Source organism: Saccopteryx bilineata, chromosome 4 (assembly GCF_036850765.1).
Source record: "Saccopteryx bilineata isolate mSacBil1 chromosome 4, mSacBil1_pri_phased_curated, whole genome shotgun sequence".
Classification (NCBI taxonomy): domain Eukaryota; kingdom Metazoa; phylum Chordata; class Mammalia; order Chiroptera; family Emballonuridae; genus Saccopteryx; species Saccopteryx bilineata.
Genome location: NC_089493.1, coordinates 8,497,834 through 8,522,709, shown reverse-complemented (window position 1 = coordinate 8,522,709; position 24,876 = coordinate 8,497,834). Strand labels below are relative to the sequence as shown.

Sequence of the window (24,876 nt, the reverse complement as noted above, 5' to 3'; positions counted from 1 at the left end):
AAATGGTCCACGGACCAATACCGGTCCGCGGCCCGGGGGTTGGGAACCACTGATATGGCTGCAGTATTACAAGTAGAGGGCAGGAAGCACAGGACTGGGAGTGCTGGAAGTTTCGTCTGCCTTTCTGTGCCTGAGAGTCTGGGAAGTAGGTGTCACGTGGACATAGCCTTACTTGGGGGAGGTCAGCTAGCCTGTGTTTAATAGAACTCAAGCCTGATTTGTTTTGTAAGAAACTGATTCATGTATGGCTTGGGATCCTTGAATTCCTCCCCAGCATATACGTGGAGTTTAGTTTTCACTGAAGTATTTATCTTTATATAAATATTGGCCTTTTCAGTTTGCAGGGTTCTAGCTTATGAGTCTTATGCTTTATTTTTAGAATTCTCCAAGGGTCTCAATAGTAATAGGATATTGACTGTTAAATTTTAGGCTGTCATTAAACATTTATGTAGTGCTCTGTATTCTGTAAGTGCTTTAAATTATTTTTTGTATACTTGACAGCCTTGATGTGAGATACATCTGCTTACAAACGATGAAACTAAAATTCAAGAGGGTAGGTGACTTGTCCAGGACCACGCAGCCATGAATTTGTTATGCATTTACATACCTTATTTTTTGCTCCATAAGACATACTTTTTTCTCCCAAAAAATGGAGAGGAAAATGCCCGTGCATCTTACGGAGTGAAAGATATGGCATTTTATTAAATATTTTAACAGACCATTTGGTTCAGAATATTTTTTTTCTTATTTTCCTCCTTAAAACCCTAGATGTGTCTTATGGTCAGGTGCATCTTATGGAGCGAAAAATACGGTAGCTTTCTTAGTGGTGCTCAAGGCACTTAGAAATCTTCTTGTCATATGAGGCATAAATAAAGACAATGAAAGCATAACTAGGCACCCATTTGCTTCTCTTCATAAACTGCCCTTAAAACACCTTAACTGCTAAAAGTTTTTAACATTAATGGTACTGAGTGAAGAGGTGTCATTAATTCCAACTTAGAACAGAATACAATGACATACTGGTCTAGCCTTCAGTTTACTGAATCTGTGGAAACTTCTTTCAGTTGTTAAGTGACTGCAGGTTTGATCAGGTTTGAAGTGTCACGGTCCTTGTGATATGAATGATATTAGAGCTGTGAAAGGCCACTGTTGCCAACAAGTTGGAAATTGGATGCATTGGTTTCAGAAATCTTGTTGGGGGCTCTTTCCAGACTGGTTTCCGTTACTACAGGAAAGTGATGAGCGTCAGCTCTCGCGCATGGGCTGCCCCCGGAGAGCACGCGACCCAGGCTCTGCTCAGCACCGACTGCCTTGTCTGGAAGTGAGTGGCCTTGGGGCTCCGCAGCGCTGTCGGTCCCCAGAGGCCCAGCCTCAGACGGGACACAAACACACTTGCCCAGATAAGCAAGTAGACACATTGCTTTTGCTAAAAAAAGTGTCGCCCATGTGCAAACAGTCAATTCTGACTGCCAACCAGATGAAGAGTGTGTGTGTGTGTATTTATTCTGACAACCTATACACGCTTCGGTATTTTTTGGCACACTCACGAATTAGCAGTAATTTTTGCTGCATTTTCAAATGACAGTAAATTCTTCATTCTTCATAGTATTACAAGAGTGAGATAGCTTGAACTACTGGAGAACAAGATATTCAAGACATTGTTAGACGTGTATTTAAGCATTTTCTTTTGCTGAACCCTTTCCCCAGACTTGTTAATAGTTAGCAAAATCACTTGAGTTTGATGTCCTCTTCCCACCTCCAGAGTGGATAACTCAGTGTTGACAGGAAAATTAAACAATAATAACAAGACAAATGAAATCAAGTGCCGATGAGGTCGTGCCTGTGATGCGTCGAGTTTGAAACTTCATAGAACGGGACCCCGTGTATGTGGAATTATGTGGGATACTTATTTAAGGAGGGTCATTTGGGAACTCTGAAATGATTTCTTGCATCAGTGTAGTTTTTGATATAACTTGTGTGTGTTTCATGTTTTTATGAAAGTTAAAATTACGTCCTCCTTAATCTCTTTGTTAGCAGCTATTCTTCAGCTTCAGAGAGACGCCTGTAGCAATGGCAGGCGCAGTGGCTGCTCAGTAGACATGTGGTGGCCCCTCCCTCTGCGGACAAAGGCAGTGACATTGTGGAGGAAGTGCTCAGTGGGACCATGTCCTTGCCCTCCGGGGCACCCTGGGGGAGAGGACTGAGAGGACCCTGGAAGTGGGCCGCGCATGCCACGCGGACGTGGGCTGTGACTGTAGGAAAGGGTACAGCGGAGTGCAAGCAAGCACCACGAGAAGCTGCTGCTTCAAGTGACAAGTCACATCAGGAGGCCACGTAGCTCAGCCCGGGGATTCTAATGCTGACAGAGAGCTTTGGTCTTGTCACCATCACCAGTGGAGAATCCCTGAGCAGACTCTTAGCTTCCTTCTGTCTCCACCTTGTTTTTTTCTGTCTCTATAATGAATTTTAACTAAAACCCACTGTTTTTGTAAATATTGTGGTGTAACACCTGTGGTTGGTTTACCTCCATGGAAGAATGTCCTAGTGTTTTTTTTTTTTTTTTTTTTTTAAGTTACTGTTGAACAAAAAATCCTATTTTTGGTTACTGTTCAGGAATGTAATAGTAATTTATGAAGTACATACTGTGCATGGTGACTCGAGGCAGCGGTCATCAGATAATGAGTAAGTTAGCTGGTTAGTGCAGAGTGCTTTGTTCTTTGACACAGGTGTAGTAGCAAACATTTACCAGCTTTAGGCTGTATATTCTGCATTTTTATGGTAAACATTTATGACTTTTGTATCAAGGGGAAAAGCCCAACAAGAGCCCGTGAGTAGCCAGCCCTTGCTCTAGCCATCTGGGTTTTCTCAGAGGCTGATGGAAGCACCTAGACGTGAGCTTTTCAAATTTGACTTGGGAAGCAAAGAATTGGCCTTTGGATTTTTGCCTCTGGATTTGAATCTTTTCCATTAAAACAGCTTTAAGTTGTTAACTGCTTTCCAATCAGTGTTTAGACTATTAGTAAATTGTCAGTCCAAATGCATCTAGCTGATTTCTCCTCCTATTTCTAAATTGGAAGTGAGAAGCTGCTAATTAAGTAAATTTTAGCCTATCATATCTAAACGCTTCAAAAATACAATGTGTAACATGTACACTAATGCCCTTTGAAAGAAAGCTAATTTTTTGAAGATAGTTAGCTGTTCTGAATTAAAAGAAAACTCTAAAGTTTTGAGTTATTTTTGTGTGTCATACAATATTTTGGTGTTGTTTAGAAATGCTAGGCAAGGCACCTGTGCCTGGTATACAATATGATGGAATCAGGGACCAGCACAGTCACGTTGTCAAGCTGTTTTCTTGACAACCGAAGAGAACCGAAATACAGCCAGCTCTTTGTATCTGCAGGCGTTGCACCTGTGGATGTAACCAAACTGAGATTGAAAGTGCTTGGGGAAAAACCCCCCAGGAAGTTCTAAAAAGCAAAACTTGAATCTGCCACATGCCGAGCACTGCGCTGAGTCCACGTGAGTGCAGAGATGTGTGGACACACCCTGCGTAGCCTGTGTCTGAAGACGGGTTCCATGCAAATGCCACGCCATTTACATACGGGACCGGAGCATCCTCTGACCCGGCGCCAGGGGCGCGGTCCTGGACCCTTTCCCCACAGCCCCCACAGCCCACGGGACAAGTGTGGCCCCAGCCGACGCCCAGGGTGCTGACAGATAACAAAGCAAAGCATTTGGAGAAAATCAGGAGACAAGCTGGCAGCAGATTGTTAGGAATTTTACTAGACTTGTAAAACAAATTTTTTTTGGTGGTAAAATGCACATAACAAAATTTTTCGTCTTCGCCATTTTGAAGTACACAGTCAGTGGTATTTTCAGTCCTGTCACGTTGTGCACCGTCACACACACACACACACACACACACACACACACACCCCCCGCTCCTGGCGGCCCATTCAGCCTTCTGTCTCTGAGCCTGGCTGCTCTGGGGCCTCAGATAAGTGGACTCACGTGCTGTTGGGCTTATTTCCCTCAACATAATGTCCTTGAGGTCCTTCCATGTGCATGGGTCAGGATTCCCTTCCTTTTTTTTTTTTTTTTAAATTACTTTTTGATCACAGTTGACATACAGCATTATGTTTCAGGGGCGTGTCCCAGTTGTTGGACATTTATATACCTTACTCAGTGTTCTCCCCGGGAACTCCTGTGGCTATCTGACACCATACAGAGTTATTGCAATGTTATTGACTGTATTCCTGGTGCTGTACTTTTCATCCTTGTGGCTGTTTTTATAACTGGCAATTTGTACTTAGATACTGTTAAATGGGAACTTTTTTGGCTTGTTTTTAAAAAATTGGTCATAGTCTGTAGACCATTGGTTCTATCTATGCAGACAACATACATTATCGGGAAAGCTGGCAGGAGATCCCCAGCTGACGTGTGGGCGAAATTCAGTGCTTGCCCTAAGGTACACTGCTTCAAACCCAAACACGGTGTTTCTTTGGGTGAATACTGTCTGGTTTTCATCCCCATGTCATTTACCTGCAGGAGATGAAGCAAGCTTTTTATTGGCTAAGCTTGAAAACAAGATGAATGCACTGGGTTCGTGGGTAGGATGTGTTGGATGGCTCCCTTTATAATGAGCATTCAGAAGTCTGCCCTCCTAAAAACTGTAAAATGCATTTTCTCCCATCCAGACAGCAATGCAGTATTGAAATATTCCTCCTTAATTTCGGTCCGAACAAACAAAAGTGTCTGTGTTTATTCCTGCCTAATGCATCACAGATCTGCTGACACGCTAACCTTGGAGTCCTGGCCGGCGTTAATCAGGCCTGCGCGCCGGCGGGCGGGAAGGGTGTGCCTAATGCACGCCGCCAGTGCGGTTTGCATATGGAGGTTCTCACGGGGGAGCTGCCCTGTGCCAGCTGAGGGTTACCTGCCCACTGCCGTTAGTGTGTGTAATTATCGAACCAATCTGTTCAGCCCAGCAGGGTTGAGATGGTAATCACGAAGCAACACTTTGGAGAAGGAAGATGGAAGGCGCTTCCCTGCCCTCCTCTCATCAGTTACGTGAAGTTGCATCCACTCTCACGGCTGTTTCTGAGAAGGGCTGTCTCCACGTACAGATCTGTGAAGTGAAGCTTTTCAAGCTCCCTAAGCTTTAGTCAAGTTCTTACTTCTGTATTTGTGGAACTTTTCTGTAGAAACAGGGTGGGTGTCTCTGAGTTTCAGTCTTTCTGCCCACCTTAAGAATATTTTGAAACAGTTGGCTTGGTTGTAGTAATAGGTAGCCTCAGTTCTGACCACGGGGGATTGGAGGTACTGTGGCTTGAGGGGAGCAGGCTCTCTGAGCATGTCTTTGCAACAGAACCCACGCTGCTGTCAGGAAGAACAGGGCTGTCCTGGAGCGAGGGGGTTCCCAGATGAGGTTGAACCTGATTTGATTGTTAGAGAGTACAAATGAGGACGCTCTGACGCATTGTGAAGCTGTGAAATTTGCCAAGTATCAGATGATTTCGTAAATGATAACAGACTTATTTTAGGCAACCTAGAGAAATTGAGTTATAATTTGCATTTTAACACATTTAAATTTGAGAGACTACATAGGATAAAGTTACATGGAAAACGCAAAGTTTTAAATTATTGCTAAGGTCCTTCTATAGTTAATGCCTACATATAGAGCAGTTAAGTGATTTAAAGACTTCACACAGGTATGAAGTAGCTAGAAAATGTGTCATGATGGAAAATAATAAAAGGAAGCTGAACAGTTGGGAAGAATGGACGGCGACAGAATATCTGCATGAACTCCTGAGTGACACGCAGCGGGAAGAGTAAATAGAAAATAGGGAAGGCGGAGAGGCTGGCAGAAACTCCCACCTGTCTCTGAGGTCTGGGGAGAGCTGTGTGCTTTTAAGACCCTTCCTTTATTGTAAGGTTTATGGCCCTCTTAAACTTTTAACAAAAATAGGCCAAAAGAAAATGCACCCGCAGCCCACAGACACACTGTAAAATGGGAGGAGTGCCATTGTCCTCGCGGTAATACCAGAGTGCGTAAAGCACCAGGCTTTACTGGCCAGTTTCCCCACGCTCAGTCCTGGAAGCTAGCACGTGGCTCTCAGGACCGAGTGGCATGAAGAGGTACAGCCACATCCACTGCTGAGACCAGCTGAATCCCTGAAGTTCTCTTCATCCCATTGTCTCCCACCCTCCCTTCCTCAGGTGCCCGCTGCCCTGAAGTTGTGTACAGTGGTCCCTCCTGCCCCCCCCACACACTTCTCTTTCCTCGGTTTCAGTTACCTGCGGTCAGCCGCGGTCTGAAAATATTAAATGGGAAGTTTCAGAAACAAACAGTTCGTAAGTTTTCAGTCGCGCACCGCTCTGAGTAGCGGGACGGAGTCTCTCGTCACCCTTCCTGGCCCTGCATCATCCCATTGTCCGGCGTCTCCACCACCCGTCAGTCACTTAGCAGATGTCTGGGTGACCGGATGGACTGTTGCAGTATCACGGTGCTTATGTTCAGGTCACCCTTATTTTAACTGTGTCCCCAAAGTGCAAGAGTAGTGAGGCTGGGAGTTCGGATGTGCCAAAGAGAGGCCGCCACGTGCTCCCTTTATGTGGAAAAGTGTCGCGCGCAGGGAAGGGTATGGCAAGGGTATGGCGCGCAGGGAAAGGGGTCATGCACTTATAGGACTCAGTGCTGTCTGCGGTTTCGGGCATCCACCCAGAGTCTTGGAATGTATCCCCCTCAGAAGTGGGGGGCTGTTGTATCTTCTTTCTGTATGTTTTAACACAGCATACCTGAATAGGGTCACACATGTATACTGATTGCAGTAAGTTTGTGTATTTACTCGTCTGACCATCGAACCCCATCTCTTGCTCTCTCTCTAAACTTTTGTATGGAAGAAGCGAAAGAGGGAAGCTGAGAAGAGCGCGGCGTCCAGTGTGGAAGACATGGATTGCTCAGATGCGCAGACAGAAGGAGGCATGTACACCCGTAAGTTGAACGGTCTTGCCTGTTACCTTCCATGTGTATACTCATCTCCTTTCAAGTAAAGGGTTAACCATTGAAGTCATCTCGTTTAGATTTTATAATAAAATATCATAGGAGAAGACCTTGTTTTTGTACCGTGAGTATGACAGTGCCTTCTGCATACACGTTGTGTTATTTACTGTTCACAGCAGTCATGAAATTGGGACCGGGAGCCTCTCCCGTTTTGCCGACGTAGAGCCCAGTACTCTGGGCGTTGACATGGCAGAGCCACAGAGAAGGGGTTAGATGTAGATAGGACCCCGACTCTAGGCCCGCCTTCCTGTACCCGCCCACGTGGCTGGGAGCGTGGGCGAGCGTTGGCCGGGCCCTCGGTTCATAGCTTCCCACCATTGCCCAGCGCACTCGCCTGTCCTGCGGTCCTTACCCCAGAACGCTGGCCCTTGTTTCTCTCAGCAAGTTGGGATGCAAGGAGTTAAAGCATCAAACCATCATTTTCAAAGCTCTTGAAGCAGAAGGCCAAGGTCTAAAGTCAGTGGGTGCTCGCACACTGGTGCTGATGGCACTTCCGGTGCGGATAGCCCAGAATCAGAACTCCCTTAAGGAAAGCAGCAGCCTCTGCACTGGGCCCGGTGGGTGGGACTTCGGCCTGGTGGATACATGGCCAGCCCTGTGGTGTAGGCAGATCCCGGGGATCTAAGAGATGATCTATGAAGAGAGATTCGGTGCTGGCTACAGTGTCGTTTCTCTCCTGTCTTCCTTTTGTTTATTTGATTTTTGGTCCTTGACTTTTGGTTTCTACTGGGAAAGGCCTATTTTACATAAAAGATTTCATGAAAGCATGAGTGCCCTACTGAGACTGGTCAGTGGTGAGCTGGACCTCCCCTGTGACAGTGGCCCTAGTGCCTGCTGGCAGCAGGCAGGAATGTGACTTTCAAAGAGAATCCTCTTCACTCTGATTATATCAACATTTTTTTCGTTATATACGGTGTGTCCGTAAAGTCATGGTGCACTTTTGACCAGTCACAGGAAAGCAACAAAAGATGATAGAAATGTGAAATCTGTACCAAATAAAAGGAAAACCCTCCCAGTTTCTGTAGGATGATGTGGCAGCATGCGTGCATGCACAGATGATGACATAACACCGTGTCTACAGCGGAGCAGCCCACGGCCATGCCAGTCGAGATGTGGACGGTACAGAGGAAAGTTCAGTGTGTTCTGTGGCTCACTAAATTCGAATCCGTGACCAAAGTGCAACGTGAATATTGGTGCATTTATAACAAAGCGCCACCACATAGGAATAACATTACTCGATGGGATAAGCAATTGAAGGAAACTGGCAGTTTGGTGGAGAAACCCCTGTTCTGGTAGGCCATCAGTCAGTGACGAGTCTGTAGAGGCTATACGGGATAGCTACCTAAGGAACCTAAAAAATCTGTGTGTGAGCCCACATCGAACTGCACTGAATAGGTATGAAACTGGGAGAGTTTTCCTTTTATTTGGTGCAGATTTCACATTTCTATCGTCTTTTGTTGCTTTCCTATGACCGGTCAAAAGTGCACCATGACTTTACGGACACACCGTATTACAGATAGAAGAACATCCTTAGGTTTCTCTGAGTCTACCCAAGAGAACACGTGGGCTCTCTGCAGAGCATGCATGTAGGTTCACTCTGGAGGCCCAGCTTCTGACATAGTCCTTGTCCCTGTTCTGTTGTGTCTTCCACTGCCTACTGTCTGGCCCTCTCTGCCCGTCTAGCTCACTTTGTCATTGGGAAGCGAGCAGTGCTGAGCAGTAGTACATCGAGGCATCTCAGCCAGAGGCTAGCAGTAGCAGCTGTGACAATGAGGGGAGCAAAATTAAGATAGAGTCATAGTCTCACGTTAAAAACCCCCTTAAATCCTGAAACTGGCAGTGTTTGTTGAGGACAGGTCCTGCATTGTTCTAGTAAGGCTGACCTCCATTTAAGATCAAACTGAGCTCAGTGGTTCATGAAGACTCCGGCTGCTCCTGAATGCATGGAGACCGTTGTTATGAGCTTGGCTTTCTGGGCATCTGAGGTATTTGTTTTGATGCATAAATGATTTCAAATTTGTCTATAATTACGAAAAATGTTTTTATACCTACAAATATAATTGCAGTCCTCATACTGATAGTTTTTATTGTGAGAAACTATATTAGTGTTTCTGTTTCATTTACTAATGAAAACAGTAGATCCCATTGCTAATTTATGGAGAGTAGTCCAGATTTTTTATATATATATAAAAGGAAGATAAAGAATAAACAGATTCTCCCTTATTCACATAAACTCTGAATTGCAACCCTGGCTGGTTGGCTCAGTGGTAGAGCATTGGCCCGCCTTGTGAATATCTGGGTTTGATTCCAGGTCAGGGCACACAGAGTGCCCATCTGCTTCTCTATCCCCTCTTGCTTCTCTCTCTTCTCCTACTGCAGCCATGGCTCTATTAGAAGTAGTTGCCCCAAGCACTGAGGATGACTCCATGGCCTCTGTCTCAGGCGCTGAGAAGAGCTTGGTTGCTGAGCAACAGAGCAATGCCCCAGATGAGCAGAGCATCTCTCCCTAGTGGGTTTGCTGGGTGGATCCTGGTCAGGGTACATGCTACTGTCTGTCTCTGCCTCCTCTCCTTTCACTGAATTAAAAAAAAATACATTCTGAATTGCTTTACATAAATGCAGTCTATTTTAACATTGTGATTCAGTAGTTCCCTAAAGTATAATGCTAGTTAAGGTATTTTACTATCTAAATATTGAAAACTGAGAGAAACGTCACCTGAGATGGTAAAATAGTATTACTTCTAGGAGGAAAAAATGCCAAGGGGTCAGGAAAATGGATGTGTTTGTGGTCGTCAGTTTTAAAGTAACTTAAAGAAGGCACATTATTACATTTGAATTAAAAAAAAATACAATCCATTTCGGTGAATTCTGTGTTTCAGAGCTTTAAGGTTTTGTCATAAACGTGTTTGAAGAATGGTTACCTCTAACAGAAGCTTTTGAAATGTCAGTTTCTTCATTAACAATTTTATTTCCAAACACAATTTATGGTTTACAATATGGTAAGAGACTTTTCTCACCATGTGATCTTTCAGAATGCTATGCCTAGCAAAATGGGAGCAGCTTTCCTTTAATATCTATTTAGACCGTTTTAAAAACGTGTATAATTTTCTTGATACACCTAAATTCATTTCGACGAGTTGGGGGTCTATTGTGTAAGAACGCACTCTGAAAGCTTTCAAAATGTGTATTGTGTGGGTTTCCTCAGAGAAAGAGAGGGGGTGATGGGTTGGTTTTCAGAAGAACAGAGGCCTCTAATCCTTTTATTTTTATGCAAGGCATAATTTTTACCAATTGAGGAAATTTGGTTATTTGCTTCAAGTAATTTCTTTTCCCCTCAAAATGACAAGCCTTAAAAAACCTGTATTCTGGCATTTCAGAACTATGCCAATATCCCAGAATTGGACCGAGAGTCAGTTGCTGTAGTCATGATCTGTATGGCGACTGTGGTTCGCCCACTGCTCGGAGACTGCGCAGTGCACGGCAGCGGTCGTGGGGTTCTTATCTTGGATCTGTATGGCGACTGGAGTTCGCCCCACTGCTCAGAGACTGCGCAGTGCCCGGCAGCGGTCGTGGGGTTCTTATCTTGGATCTGTATGGCGACTGGAGTTCGCCCCACTGCTCAGAGACTGCGCAGTGCCCGGCAGCGGTCGTGGGGTTCTTATCTTGGATCTGTATGGCGACTGGAGTTCGCCCCACTGCTCAGAGACTGCGCAGTGCCCGGCAGCGGTCGTGGGGTTCTTATCTTGGATCTGTATGGCGACTGGAGTTCGCCCCACTGCTCAGAGACTGCGCAGTGCCCGGCAGCGGTCGTGGGGTTCTTATCTTGGATCTGTATGGCGACTGGAGTTCGCCCCACTGCTCAGAGACTGCACAGTGCACGGCAGCGGTCGTGGGGTTCTTATCTTGGATCTGTATGGCGACTGGAGTTCGCCCCACTGCTCAGAGACTGCGCAGTGCACGGCAGCGGTCGTGGGGTTCTTATCTTGGATCTGTATGGCGACTGTGGTTCGCCCACTGCTCGGAGACTGCGCAGTGCACGGCAGCAGTCGTGGGGTTCTTATCTTGGATCTGTATGGCGACTGGAGTTCGCCCCACTGCTCAGAGACTGCACAGTGCACGGCAGCGGTCGTGGGGTTCTTATCTTGATTTTCGAAGTTCCTTGGATTTTAGGCCTTTCTTGAGGATTCTTTGTGGAAAGCTTGATTTATATTCACCTCTTGATTATCTGTGCTCTACTCAAGAGAGAGAGATTGTTGAGGGCACCTTACATAGACACTTCCCACTTGTTTTTTCCCTCCCACATTATAAACTCAGAGGAGAGGATCCCCAAACTCGTATATTTTATTTTTCAAATATTAAATTGTAAATACATTGGTTTTGTGATTGGGACTTTTTACCAGTAGTAGCACAGTATTAAAATGAGTAAATACTTTAAAGAGATGGGAAGAGGAATAGATTTTTTTTTCTGCAGCAATCAAAATGGATTATTAGGAAAATATTGAATTGATACATGCAGAGAGGTGTCTTAGTTGCATAACACTGGTTATGTAATCAATTTCAGGTGGTGATGGCATTGAACTTTAAATCTAGTTGAAAGGATGAGCAGCAGTAGTATTTAATTTAAGAGTGAAATGTCAAATTAGGACGTTAGTGAGACAATACTACTTGAAAGTAGCTGCAATCGTTGTTAACTCGAGTCTCTTCCGTGTGTGACTCTAGGTGGAGAATTTACTGAAGGGAGGGGAGGGGCTGTCGCCCTGAACTGACCTTGATCTTGTCCTGCCCTGTTTTGCCAATCTCAGCAGATCAGAACCTTTTTGGTTTTCTATGGCAAGTTAATTTCAAAATTCTTGAAATAAACCCTAAAAATCTACCATGGGATACTTTTAAAAGAAAGCTATATCACAGATGTTGAAGAAAAAACTCAGGTTTAAACCACCATATTTATAGGCTATGCAGTTGACAGAAAAAAAAGGCTACTCATCTATGAAATTTGCTTTAAGTTAGTACAGCGATTTTCAGCCCTTTTCATCTCATGGCATATACAAACTGATTACCAAAGTTCACCAAAAAATATGTTTTGCAGATCTGAAAAAAATAGGTATAATTTGAATTCATTTACACGGAAGGCTATTGTCACTTTTTTCATTTGATAATCTAGGGAAAAGAGGGTCAGTGCTCCTGACCAAATAGGTAGTGCGTTTTAAACATTCTTGTGGCACACTGGCTGAAAATTGCTGATTTAGTGTATGGCAGTTGAATAGAAACCAGAACTTGGAAAAATAAAAGACCCCTAATTTTTAAACTGATCTTCTAGTCAGGTGACTAAATTAATCTGTGATCAGGAAAGCTTTAGACACCATTTATGGTTAGAGCCGTGTGGCAGATGTCTTGTCCTAGATTCAAAGACTGCTTTGTGCATCAGAGAGAAGGTATTGATGTCTGTGGGTGCACTCATTGACTGATGACGAGCATGTGCTGCCCTCACACTGGCGTGCTCTTTCCTTAAACATGGCCTTCTTCCTCTGCGCTCGCTCTGGTGGGAGGTGGGGTGGGGGTCGGGGGCTTCCTGAGGGCGCAGCACTCCCCGGCCCCGGTAGAGAACCATGGTTTTATTCCAGCCCAGGAGCAGCTGGGTAGGAGCTGTCGTGAGTTACTTAGACCACGTCCTGTGGGGTGCTTCTCTGGAAGGCCACTCGGTCAGGAGCCTACGTAATTACTGGTGGGAAACACTGCTGTGGACAGTCCAGTGCCTTCCTGCCTAAAGACTCTAGGTGACAGGTTTTTAAAAGCAACAGCACACTTGGAATGCAATTTCTTGCTTTTCGTAATATGTGTAACCTCATCAGTTCTCCAAGGAAATGAATACTTACCTTATTGCTCTAGTCTACATTAAATTTAATGCTTTAAATTATACAATAGAAGTTTTGGGGAGAAATGTTTCAGGGGCTGTGTAAATTGGGTGTGTTTTACCAGTGGAGGAGTTCTGATGGAACTTAGAAGGTAGACTTTGCTAGTATATGTTTTGATATATTAAAAAATTGACATAATTTTCTAAGATCTTTGGGGTATTAACCAGTTATACCTTTTTGTGTGAATTTTATTACAAATCATCATGGTCAATAAATTTTAAAATGTTAATAACTATGGAAACACTTATATTTCTATTCTTTTGCCTTTGTAAATGAATGATTAATGTTTTAAATTTCTTTATTTTCTCTTCAAGGTTCAAAAAAGAGAAAGAGAGTCCAGAAGTAAATCATACGCTGTGAACCAGTTTCTCTTTTCTTCCTGTTATTTGACTTTTTGTTTTCTACTTTAAGTGTTTTCATGTGAGTCTTGTGGGTGGGGGGTAACAGGGAAACACCTATGTCTTTGAAAAATAAATTTTTTAATTAAAATAAATACTTTATACAATTGTTTAAAGGTTAACTTACAACATTTCAAAATCTTAAGGCTATACATGTTCTGTAAGCCGTCCCACACCGTGGGACGTGACTGTGACGGGCACTTTTCAGTTGTCGTGTACTTCCCAGAGCATGTACAATGTTTGACCAGATCCTTCCTTTTAGGGAAGTATGAAACTTAAAATAAAGGGATCTTTTTGCTCGATACAGATACATAATTTGTTGTGGCCATTTGTTTGGTTTGTTCAGCTCCCCAAGCGTTTCTTAAGCACCAGCTGCGTGAAATGGGAGGTGCAGAGACGGGAAAGGGTGCAGAAGAAAAGGGGGCTAATAAGTGCACCTGTCAGAGATGGAGGACACCTGCTTGCAAGTTAGGTGACGTCAGCCTGTGAGCGTGCAGGCTGTGGTGAGACAGGACAGTTACAAGTGGTGGCCCGATCACAGGCTCTATGCACTGGCTTTCCTTAAGGAAATCCTGTGAAATATGTCTATCTCCCTCCCTCCCTCCCATCTTGACATCTTATTGTTCACTCACATATTATTTTTCTTACAAATTTAATTTTTTTTAATAGCATGTAAGATAAGGTCTACCAGAAAGTTCTGTCTGTTTCTATCACAGTAAGTTTTGACACGTAAGCATATGTTTATTTGGTGCATGTGTGCCTCTCTATTTTTATCACTTAATGTATACATACTGACGTAGCAAATTAATTAAAACAAAGTCAATTCACGTTAGTCTTATGTGTGAAGCGATAGTGGACTCATGGCTACTGATAAAAGTTCAGTTACGCCACTGTATTGTATACGAATTTCAACAAGGAAGAAGTGCTACAGAAGCCTGTAGAAATTTATTGAAAGTGTTTGGTGACGGTACAGTTTCTGATAGGACGTGCAGAAGATGGTTCGAAAAATTCGAAATGGGCGATTTCGACTTTTCTGATAAGCCACGTTTTGAGCGACCATCTTTGATCGATGACGATGTTGTTAAGACCATGTTGGAGCAAGATCCTTTTCTGACAACATCGGAGATCACAGAAAGGCTTAATTCAGCTCAGCAAACCATTTTGGACCATATTCGGAAGATAGGATTGGTGTGGAAATATATTATTTAATAAAGTAAGAAAAATTTGTATTTTGTTTTATTCCAAAAATGGACAGAACTTTCCGGTAGACCTTAAATTTATGCCGTAAACCAAGCACTTGAGAGTTTTGGTTATTATATATTTTAAGATGTGGGCTTTTTATAGTTGCCCTGGGAACAAATGCTTGGCATTTAAACATTTGTGAACAATTTCAGGATTAGATTTGTTGCAGAACCTGGGGTCGGGCTGGATTCTCTACCTGGTGCCACACCTGACCACTTGTATCGTGTGCAGTGTTTTTAGAGCTGTAGAGACACACTTTCATTTAGATGTCTAAGCATTTCTTTTAATATGTGTTCAGAATATAGGACAAGCCTAATGAAGGTATTTCAGTTTCTAAAATGAATTGATCTGAAGAAAATATTAAGTAATAGTACAGGAGTGGGGTGTAGACATCAAAAATTAATCCAGGTTGAACTGAGTTTGAGCAACTTTGGACCAACACCAAGGCGGTAACTCGCTGTCGGACGTGGACACTCAGTTGTCCCCTGAAGCGTTTGTCCCTGTGGTGGTCAGACACTGACCAGTACTGAGCACACCTGCAGGCTTCCCTTTACCGGTTAGTCTTTTAAATGACCCCCGAAGGCCCAGGCCTGTGTGACTTCACCGAGCAGAGAACTCAGGTTGGCTCAGAGACTTCTGCTTTCTGTAAGAAGGTTGCATTTTAGTGCTCATCAGTGTTACAGTCCCAAGTTTATTTGTAACACCTAAGTCAACTCTCAAGTTCTGTTTCGAACACATTGACGCTTAAAATAGGATAAAATGTGTGTGGTTTGTTTTTGTGTAGATGCCTTAGCCTTTTTTATTTTCCAAAACACAAAAACATAGCAAAACCTGTTGGTTAAATATTAAGAAAACAGCTATTCCCTCACATATTGTCTTTAACAAGTGCTGGCATTTCCTCGATGCCACTGTGTTGGCAGGGCTGCCGGAACGGAGAGCGAGCGCCGGAGTAGCCGGCTTGGGGCTGCAGCTGCTCCGGGTTCCTACCCCCTGGTTTTTAAAAAGTGGTTAGATCTTTTTCCTGTCCTCCAGAGTTTGGGGTTTTATTTTTTTTTTGGTCTTTTTTCAGTTCTACATTTACTCTGCCATCCTGTGCTGTATTTACCCTCTTTCCAGCCCCCGTATCCAGCAAGTTTGCCACTCTGGTCACCCATCACAGCTCACCTTCCACATCTGCCGGGGTGCCTCACCCCTTCTGCCACCTGGTCTGCTGGGGACGACTCCTGTGCCCCCTCCTCCCGTCACCCAGCGGGCCCCGTGCGCTCTGCGTTTTTTATAAAGCTGCTGGTAGATCTTAACTGGCTAAGCCCCGAAGTAAAATAGGGTCTAGGTGTTTCTCAGGAGCCACCTCCCAGGACAAATAAAATGTGACTAAACCGAGCCATAGACCCCAGTTATTTCTCTGATTTGCTGAGTTAAACGTGCCTGTAGAGGCCGGAGTCGCATAGCAGAAAGTGGTGGAAATATAAATAAATTATATGCATTTAGTGTGTGTGTGTGTGTGTGTGTGTGTGTGTGTGTGTGTATAGTTGAGCATTATATGCTGTTTATCCTTTAAATTCTATTTTTAGTGTCCTTTATTATTCTGGCTATCAAGATGTATGAATAATAGTCACTATAGGAAACAGAACATTTGAAAAACTGTCAAAAGGTAAACTAGCCATGCTGCTATCTCTGTAAGCACTATTAATGTTTTGACACATTTTCTTCTAGTCTTTTAGGTTTTTTTATCTTTAAATAATTATCATACTTTATATAAAGCTTTGGAGTCTGCTTTTTAAAGCTAACATTATATAACTTTCCTTGTTATTACAGATAATTGATAAGTATAATTTTTATGTTTCCATAATATTTTCTCTTGTGGGTTTATGACACTTTCATGACCATCTTTCTGATGTTGGACATTAGTGTTGTTTTCACTGTTACAGTGTATGTAATCTTCGTGAATAGAATTGGGCAGAAATCTTTGTCCACATGGACAGATACTTCTTTAGGTTTTCAAAACCACTTGGCCAAAGACTAGAAGAATAGGAGAAGGTTACAGATGTGTATATATTATCGAATTGCTTTGGAAAAATTCATTACTTAGTACTGGCCCAGTAAATCAGAGTGCTCAACTTACATTTTTGTCATTCTTGAATATCACTCATTTTTATAATTTGATCATGTAAATTCTTTAATGGCCAGTGAACCGGAGCGGTTACTACTTGTAAACCGCTCCTTCTGCTCTCGCCTTGCTGTGTCTGTCGGCACTGTTTGTATAGTAACCGTCTTAACCCTTTGTCACGTCTGTTGCTAACTATTCCTGGTTTATTTCTTACTGATTTTTTTTTATTGTTATGAAGTTCGATTTTTATGGCTTTAATCTATGGATCTACTTCTGTGTAAATTCTGCCACTGTTTTAAAAGATTTCACATCCTGAAATCAGAAATATTTATCAGGACTCTTACTAGGTTTTCTTAGTTTTAGTACTTTAAAATTTTTAATCCTTGTGAAATTTATTTTGGTATGTGTATGCCATGAGGTAAGACTCACAATGGAGTTTTTTCAAATAGCTAACCAATAGCTTCGGGTTCATTTGTTACATAAACTCTCTTCCCCACCTGACTGCACCTGGTTTGTGATGTCTGCTTTGTTACATATTAAGCTCTGTTTCTGGACCGTGTTCGACTTTATTGATCTCTCTTTCTTATGCCCACACAATGCTGGTTTAATTAATATCATTTAACTTATTCATTCTTATTTATTGCCCAAATCAAATTTTTAGATTTTTAAAATTCATTTTAGAGAGAGGAGACAGAGAGAGAGGGAGAGAGAGAGAAAAGGGAGGAGGAGCAGGAAGCATCTGCATCCCAGTCCGATGCTCTATCCACTACGCCACTGCCGGGTCAGGCTGCGGGAAGCATCAACTCCCATATGTGCATTGACTGGGCAAGCCCAGGGGTTCGAACCGGTGTGGCCTCAGTGTTCCAAGCCGATGCTTTATCCACTGCACCACCACAGGTCAGCCTGCCCAAATCAAATTAGCAAATCAAAATGACAGAAAACCTCACTTACCATCTCATTGCCAGTACAAAATTCACTCTTCCCCTGGGGCTACGTTATATTTTAGTCTTGTTTCATGCTTACTTTTTTCATAGTTAAAACAGTTGTATAGATAAAGTTTTGTGGGGTTTTTCCCCTTCAGGTTCACAGGTCACTCCGCAGCCCTGTCCTTTGTGAAGGCCCGCGGCACAAGGCACCCGCAGTTCTAGTATTGTACGGGTCTTCCCCGAAAGCCGGCCCCTTGTGTGTAGCACTGACCCTCCGGGGTGAGCTGCCCAGCGCGCGGGGGTTTCTGCAAGCACAGTGTTTACCGCTGCCACTGTTCATCCAGTGGGGAGTTCATTTTATGGCGGTGGCATTTTCTGACTTAGGAGCAGTATTCCTCAATTTTGGTAGTTTTGGCTTGTCATGAAGTTGCCTTGAAATTTCTGCATTGAGCAAATTAGTTTTATTTATAAACCACTACAGATGCTCTTGAAAAAAAACTCCACTTTTTGACTCAGTTAAGCTGAGCATTTGTTAGAAGCGTGAATTGTCAGAAGTGTGATGGAGGTGATCTGTCATAGTCTTCATGCCTGGAGCGCAGATCTCGCGAGGGTTTGGGGGCCGTGAGTCCTGAGTTTGGGGGGAGGGGCCGGACCGAGCTCTGAGATCTGTTCCCGTTTTACTGTAGGTTGTCTTTCTGCTTCTGATACCTTCTAGAAGCCGGCAAAAGGGGTCACATTTATGTAAATGAATACCTTAAACATCTGGACTGCAGTTTAAAAACGGAAAGATAGCTGTATTCAATACTCTTTCTGACCTTGGCACACAAATCTTAGTCCAGAAGTTTGTAACGGTCCTTGTGTAATTCTCAGACGTGGGAGAGGCCTCTGCACAGTCTCAGCTAGTGCTGAGCAGTCAGAGTGCGCGGCGAAGGGCCTGCCGACCTGTACTGGCGGCGTTCTTGGGCAGGGAAGTGCCAGCGGGGAGGGCCGGGTTGATTGTATTACAGTGCCTCCGGAAGGGAGAGTCACTCCTGGAACTTTTCCAAGTAGAGAAGAACACCTACCTTCCAAGATCCTTAAGAAGACCTTTATATTCCGACATTTTGGACTCCCCCCACCCCCGACCCCAAATAAAAGCTTTGTCTTCAGGTACTGGGTGAGCTCTTACAGAGCCTTTTGGTGCCGAGGCCTGAGGGTGATCCCCTGCAGGACTGTGCGTCCGGATCTGGCTACGCCGGCTGCAGAGGGGTTGATCTTTCCTCAGGTTCCTACTCCAAAAAGCCTTGACAGGTATTTAAAAGCTTATGACAAAAACATGTAATTTACCCTACCATTTATAATTTTTTTTTTTTTTTTACAGGGACATAGAGTCAGAGAGAGGGATAGACAGGGACAGACAGACAGGAACGGAGAGAGATGAGAAGCATCAATCATCAGTTTTTCGTTGCGACACCTTAGTTGTTCATTGATTGCTTTCTCATACGTGACTTGACCATGGGCCTTCAGCAGACCGAGAAACTCCTTGCTGGAGCCAGTGACCTTGGGTCCAAGCTGGTGAGCTTTTTGCTCAAGCCAGATAAGCCCGCGCTCAACCTGGCAAGCTCGGGATCTCGAACCTGGGTCCTTCCGCATCCCAGTCCGACGCTCTATCCACTGCGCCACCGCCTGGTCAGGCCCTACTATTTATAATTTAAAGAAAATCATATAGACATTTTTAAAGATTCACATACAGCCACAGTGGAGTTTTTTCCCTTTTCCGTTTCTAAGCAGGCTTTTGGAAGAAGCTGTCTGTATTCCAGGTGCTACGGCGTACCCCACATAAGCCTTTGATATGTCAGGCACGCGGTCAGGAAGCAGAGGTGGCTGAAATTGCATCAGATGGTTCCCGAGGCCCTGTCTGTGCTGCGGAGGTCAGGGAAACCACGGCCCGCAGCGGCACAATTCGAGGTCAGAGACCCGGAAGCCCTGCTGTTTCCGATGAACTGTCTGGGGTGCACGGGAGCGTCCGGAAGGGACGGTCAAGCCAAGCGAACAGTCATAATAATACCTGGTCGGTCTTTAGCTCAAAACGGGGGGGGAAATAAACTTTTTTAAATGGTGGGTTTTTCTTTTCCCCTTGGTATTGTTGATCACCCCATTTGAATGAAAAGCCCCTAACAAAAGAAGCAAGCTGCCTTTAGACTGCATTTACTGCTCTTGATGACTCCAGTTGTGTGTAAATATTAGAAAACAGCGGGGTCCTGCATTCCAAGAATCACTTGAGCAGCGCCATGAAGACAAGTGTCCTTACTGGCATTGTAGTCACACTCCCAGCTCTCCCGCTGTTTCTAATCTGTGCGCACAGCCGTGAAAAACTGGACTGACATTTACAGGCACAGCAGGGAGACACTTGACGAGGGAATGCTAAAGACTACAGCACCTCCGACTCTGAGTGGCCGCCACGCACGGCAAACCCACACAGGCAAACCAGCAGGGCCGGGCTGGCCTGCACTCAGCCAATGCGGTCGCGAGAGCATCTGGAATGAAGCGGGCCATCTCCCCCCCTCTCGGCACAACTTTTAGCAGATCCCAACCGTTCTTCTTCAGACCTAAGTATCTAAGGGGAAGCTCCAGCCCTGTGTAAGGGGACGGGGCTCTGCTTCTTTTGAACCGTGCTTTTTTTGAGGCTCTGAGCCTTCCGTCCTCGTCCTCACTCCCCGGCCCTGCTCCCCAGCCTCTGTGAGTACCAGCCAAAGTCTCTGGGACCTGCCAGAGCCGGAATGCAAAAGAGGGTCCCTCGCTTTGGGACTGTAGCGTGACAGGCCACCGCCCCCCCCGTTTTGTCCCCGCGCACTGCCAGATCTGTGCGCCATCACACCAGCCATGCAATTAGGTTTGCTGCGCGGAGCCTGGCTGGTTTCTCGGCTAAGACTCTTTCCCTTTGGGAATAAGACTAGACAGACTGTCATTTGCTGTTACTAATTCTGCTTAGCATGATCACTGGGGCTTTTTTTTTTTTTTTGTAATTAGCTATCTTAGTTGGCTCTTAAATTTTAATAGCCAGTTGAAGCTACGTTTTAGCCAAGTTCCATATCTAAATTGCATTCAGTCCATTAACAAAGTTGGTTAAAAGGCTATTACGACAAAAGCCAATACACGGCGGCTCGCTCCTCCCCCTCGGCGGCGGTGGCCCGCCAGCCGCCCCCACGTTCTCCGGAGGAACTCGCTCGCCTCCCGCGAAGTTGACGTTACTAAGCTGGACTCGCCTCCGGTGGCCAGCAATGCATGTTGACAAGTTTTATTTTTTATTGAGAAATGTCGCTGCCTCCCCCCCTTTTTCCTCTTTAGTGAGGGTTCTTTGAGGGTTGGGTTTTACTTGAAGGTAACGGGGGTGGAGGGATGAGAGAGGGGCGTTTAAGACTCCGACTGAAAATTGACGGGTTTTGAAAAGTGAATAATTGAAATGATGTTTTTCTCCATTTCAGCCTGATCAAAATTATTAGCTAAACCATCTGAGGCACCTTCTGGTAGAATTGTAGTCTTGCTGGGTTTAGTTTGTAAAACATTTTGCCAGACATTAAAAAAAGAACTGTATATGAGCCAGCACGCAGGCTCATAGCGCTCGGTGCCTAATTGATAGTCCCATTGTTACTATTTTTTCAATTTGGAAGGCTACCGCTAACCCCAGCATTCGCCCGCCCTTTGCAGATTAGTGTACCGTGATCTTACTTCTTGCATCGAGTCCCCTCCCTCTGAATGGGTCCGCGGGGCTGGTTTCCATTTCAAAGATACTTCATTTCAAATATTTTTATAATTTGTGAAGCAGGCTGTCCAAAGAAATTAGACTGGTACAGGGCACATTGAGTTGACATTTCATTTCTGACTCATTAGAACCCTGGGCACAAAGATGTGGAGAGAGGCTGGTGGCAAATAGTCCTGTCACCTCCACTCGGCTGGGTGCGCCCGAACACTTACCTCCACCTGGCCGGTTTTGCCAAATTCCTGTTTTAAAATTAATAGGGTTTTTTTTTGGTTCAAAAATGTGCAGATTTTTTAAATCTTCAAATGGTGATTTTTTTTCTCCTATTTCCCCATTTAGAAGATACCAGAAATTGTCGTTTGCTCTCAGAATTTTACAGCAGTGAGTGGGTGCCGCCATCCTCTGACACCAGCCTTCTCTAACACCCTCAGGGCTGCCAAGCACTGGCTTTGGTAGTCTGTCCTCCCAACCGAAGGCCACCGGGCAAACGAGGGAAAAGCCCCAGCGGTCGTGTAACTCCAGTTCCATCTAAAATGCAGTTAGTGGCCCACGTTCACTCATGTTCTTTCGTCCCGATTTGCTTCTCTGGCGTTTGGCAAGATGACTGAGGTGCCATCCGTGATAGTGTGGCCTCCTTGACAGGGTGCAGAGCGTCACTTGTCTTAGCAGAGGGTCTGAAAAGCTGGAGAGCCCCTCCTGGTCTTTGTTTCTGCCGGGAGCTGAGGGACAAGGGCAAGAGAGGCCATTTTATCCAGTGCCTGTATGATAAAATGAATAGACTATTAAAATGTCTGTCGTTGCCCTTTGATTAAAAATAGAACTGGTTTTGAAAATTAGGCCATACACTCTCCCAGGAGGTCAGGGCTCAATGGCCTCTCTCAAGGGAGGTGAGGCAGGAGCCACCCTGCTGGGGTTCTTCAGGGGCCCTTGGGTGACCCTTCAGGGGTCTTTGTGGACTTGAAGTGAATACTCAGCATGTGTTCACTGTCACCCAGCCTGGCATCATTTTGCGCTGAGATTTAGGAAGTATGCGTGTTTCTGAATAGGTATTACGTGCACATGGCCCATGATATGAACATCTGTAAGAATGAAGGTAAATAGTGAGAAGTCTTAAATTGAAGATTATGGACCTCCAAGGAATCTGGGTAGAAAACAATCCTGCTTGTTTGCTCTGTTAAAAACTAAGAATCCATGGCAAAAAAAAAAATACAAAAAGCAACGAAGAGCCTTCCCTTTCCCCAGCCACCCTTCCTTCCACCAGCCCCCTCTGCAGAAATGACAACCAGCGCAGGTTTGGGAAGCCACAGCCTGCATATTTATTTGTGTGTGCATGTGTGAGTGAGAGAGAAGGTGAAAGCTTCGATTCATCTGTGTTACAATAAAGAGTCTAGCCGAGCTATAGGCTCAAATGCCAGATTTCCGTATAGCCATTCACAATGGGAGGGCATGTATTGTCTCATAAATAAATCTCAGTTTTATGTTATCTTTGAGGATCTCTTAATGAGTCCATCAGTAGCAAAGATGTTACTTTGCCTGGCCACACTGGGGACAAGTGACTGGTTCTCCAGCCCAGCCCAGTCCTTGGGCACTGATTTTTCAAAGCCCCCCCCCCCAACAGTGTTTCTGGCTGCACCCCCCCCCCCCCATCTCTCTACATCTCTCCTGTGTGCGACCACCTGATTCCTGGGCCAGCCAGTGTGTTCCTCTCTCTCTTGGTTTATTCCTTTTATCTGGTGGAGCACTTCCATTGGTTGTCTGAGGAAAAGGTGTGTAGGTGGTCAATTTTTAGAATCCTACATGTCAAACTATGTTCTACCTTTTCTCTTACCTGGTAGTTAGACTCCTGTGGAGTTCCAGACGGGGAGCCCCTTTCCTGTGGGGTTTTGAAGGCGCTACTCTGGTGTCTTATAGGTTCCAGTGTTGCCACGGAGCGATTTGAAGTCCTTTTCTCTTTCGGGAGCTTCGTTGTTCAGATGTTGGGAGTCACAGGCTGATCTAAGGGGTTTTTTGTTTGTTTCCCTTTACCACCATCCCCCCCCCCCCCTATCTTCCTCTTGGTCAGTTTCCCTCGGGAAGATGCTTCCTGTCTCTTGCCCAGATGATTGACTTGAAGAGGTCCCGATTGTTTTCGCTTGGGCTGCCCTGACAAATACCACAGGCTGGGTGGCTTGGAACAACAGAAATTTACTTCCCAGCCTCCCCAGAGGGTGGAAGTCTGTCTGAGAGAGCCCAGCGCGGCCGGGTTCTGCTGAGAGCCCCTTCTGGGGTGTAACTGCCGTCTTCTTGTATAAATATATTAATATAGTGGGGAACAGAGAGGGGGAGCAGGCTCTCCCCTGACTTACACATGAGGGTGCCACCGCTGACTTCATCTAGTTCCAATTACCGCCCAAAGGCCCCACTTCCTAATAGCATCACATTGAGGGGCAGGATTCGACCTATGGATGTGGGAGGGTTCCCCAACATTCGGTCTGTAACTCCCGTCCAGCGTATCGACTTCACTTTAGACGGAATGTGCCAAGTCTAAGAATTCAGTCTAACCCTAGATTCTCTGAAGATTTTTTTTTTAAGTTTTATAGTTTAGTTTTGTGTTTTACATTTAAGTCTGTCATCCAGTTTGAATTTGAGTTAGTTTTTGTATAAGGTCCGAGTTTTAAGTCAAGGTTTGGTTTTTATACACTCAGGTATCCAGCTGTTCAAGAGCCCTGTTTTGAAGACTATTCTCCATTGACTTGCTTTGCACCTTTGTCAGAAATTAGTTGGACATATTTGTAAGTGGGTCTATTTCTAGGTTTTCTGTTCTGTTTAGTTTATGGATATGTTCATACCTCTGCCACGACCGCGTTTTGATTATTGCAGCTTTTTTTTTTCCCTTTTATATGGTCAGTCATACCAGAAAATCTATCAAATCTCTTTTCTAAATTAGAGGCTTCCCTCTGGGAGCCTTTCTTCCTGCTCCATGGAGTATGCATTGGTCCCTGGGTCCCTGCACAGCCCTCTCATAGGGAATACTGGCCTTGCTGTAATACTGGCCTTCTGTCTCCCACTCGGCTGCAGTGTGTCTCCTGTTCCTGGTCTCCGTAGCCTCTTTATTGATTCTCTTGCTTTGCACTCGTACATCTTCCTTAAAAACATACACGGAGGTTATTACTAGTTTTTTAAATCCTCGTATGTCTGAGACGATATCTAACCGCCTTTCTATCTGATAGATACTTTAGCTAGGTATGGAAGCCTAGGTTGGAAATGCTTTTCCTTCAGATTTAAGTGTCACATCACACTGTCTTCTAGCATTTAATGTTGCTGAGGGGAAGTCTCATGCATCCTGGTCCCCCTTTCTTTCTGAAGCTCTTAGAATCTTCTGTGAATCCTTGATGTTACCGTATTTCATGCCTTGGCAAGGCTTCTTGTCACTTGTACTGGGAACTCAATTATGTGTCAAGCATTGAGCATTTACTTTGTCCCAGACACTGTGGTAAGCCCTGGAGACTC

General features: G+C 44.7%; 1 protein-coding gene across 3 annotated transcripts in view; it reads left to right on the top strand.

The window, feature by feature from the left end:
- The window catches only part of VRK1 (VRK serine/threonine kinase 1), a 71,912-nt gene extending 58,233 nt beyond the window's left edge, over window positions 1-13,679 (top strand). For 2 of the 3 annotated variants that reach the window (XM_066273740.1, XM_066273738.1), the window contains exons 12-13: window positions 6,904-6,994; window positions 13,290-13,679. In XM_066273740.1, the coding sequence (XP_066129837.1) occupies window positions 6,904-6,994; window positions 13,290-13,321 (123 nt within the window). In that variant the 3' untranslated portion in view covers window positions 13,322-13,679. The remainder of the gene's footprint in view (window positions 1-6,903; window positions 6,995-13,289) is intronic. The other variant, XM_066273739.1, reaches the window with a different exon arrangement.
- Window positions 13,680-24,876: the final 11,197 nt, after the last annotated feature.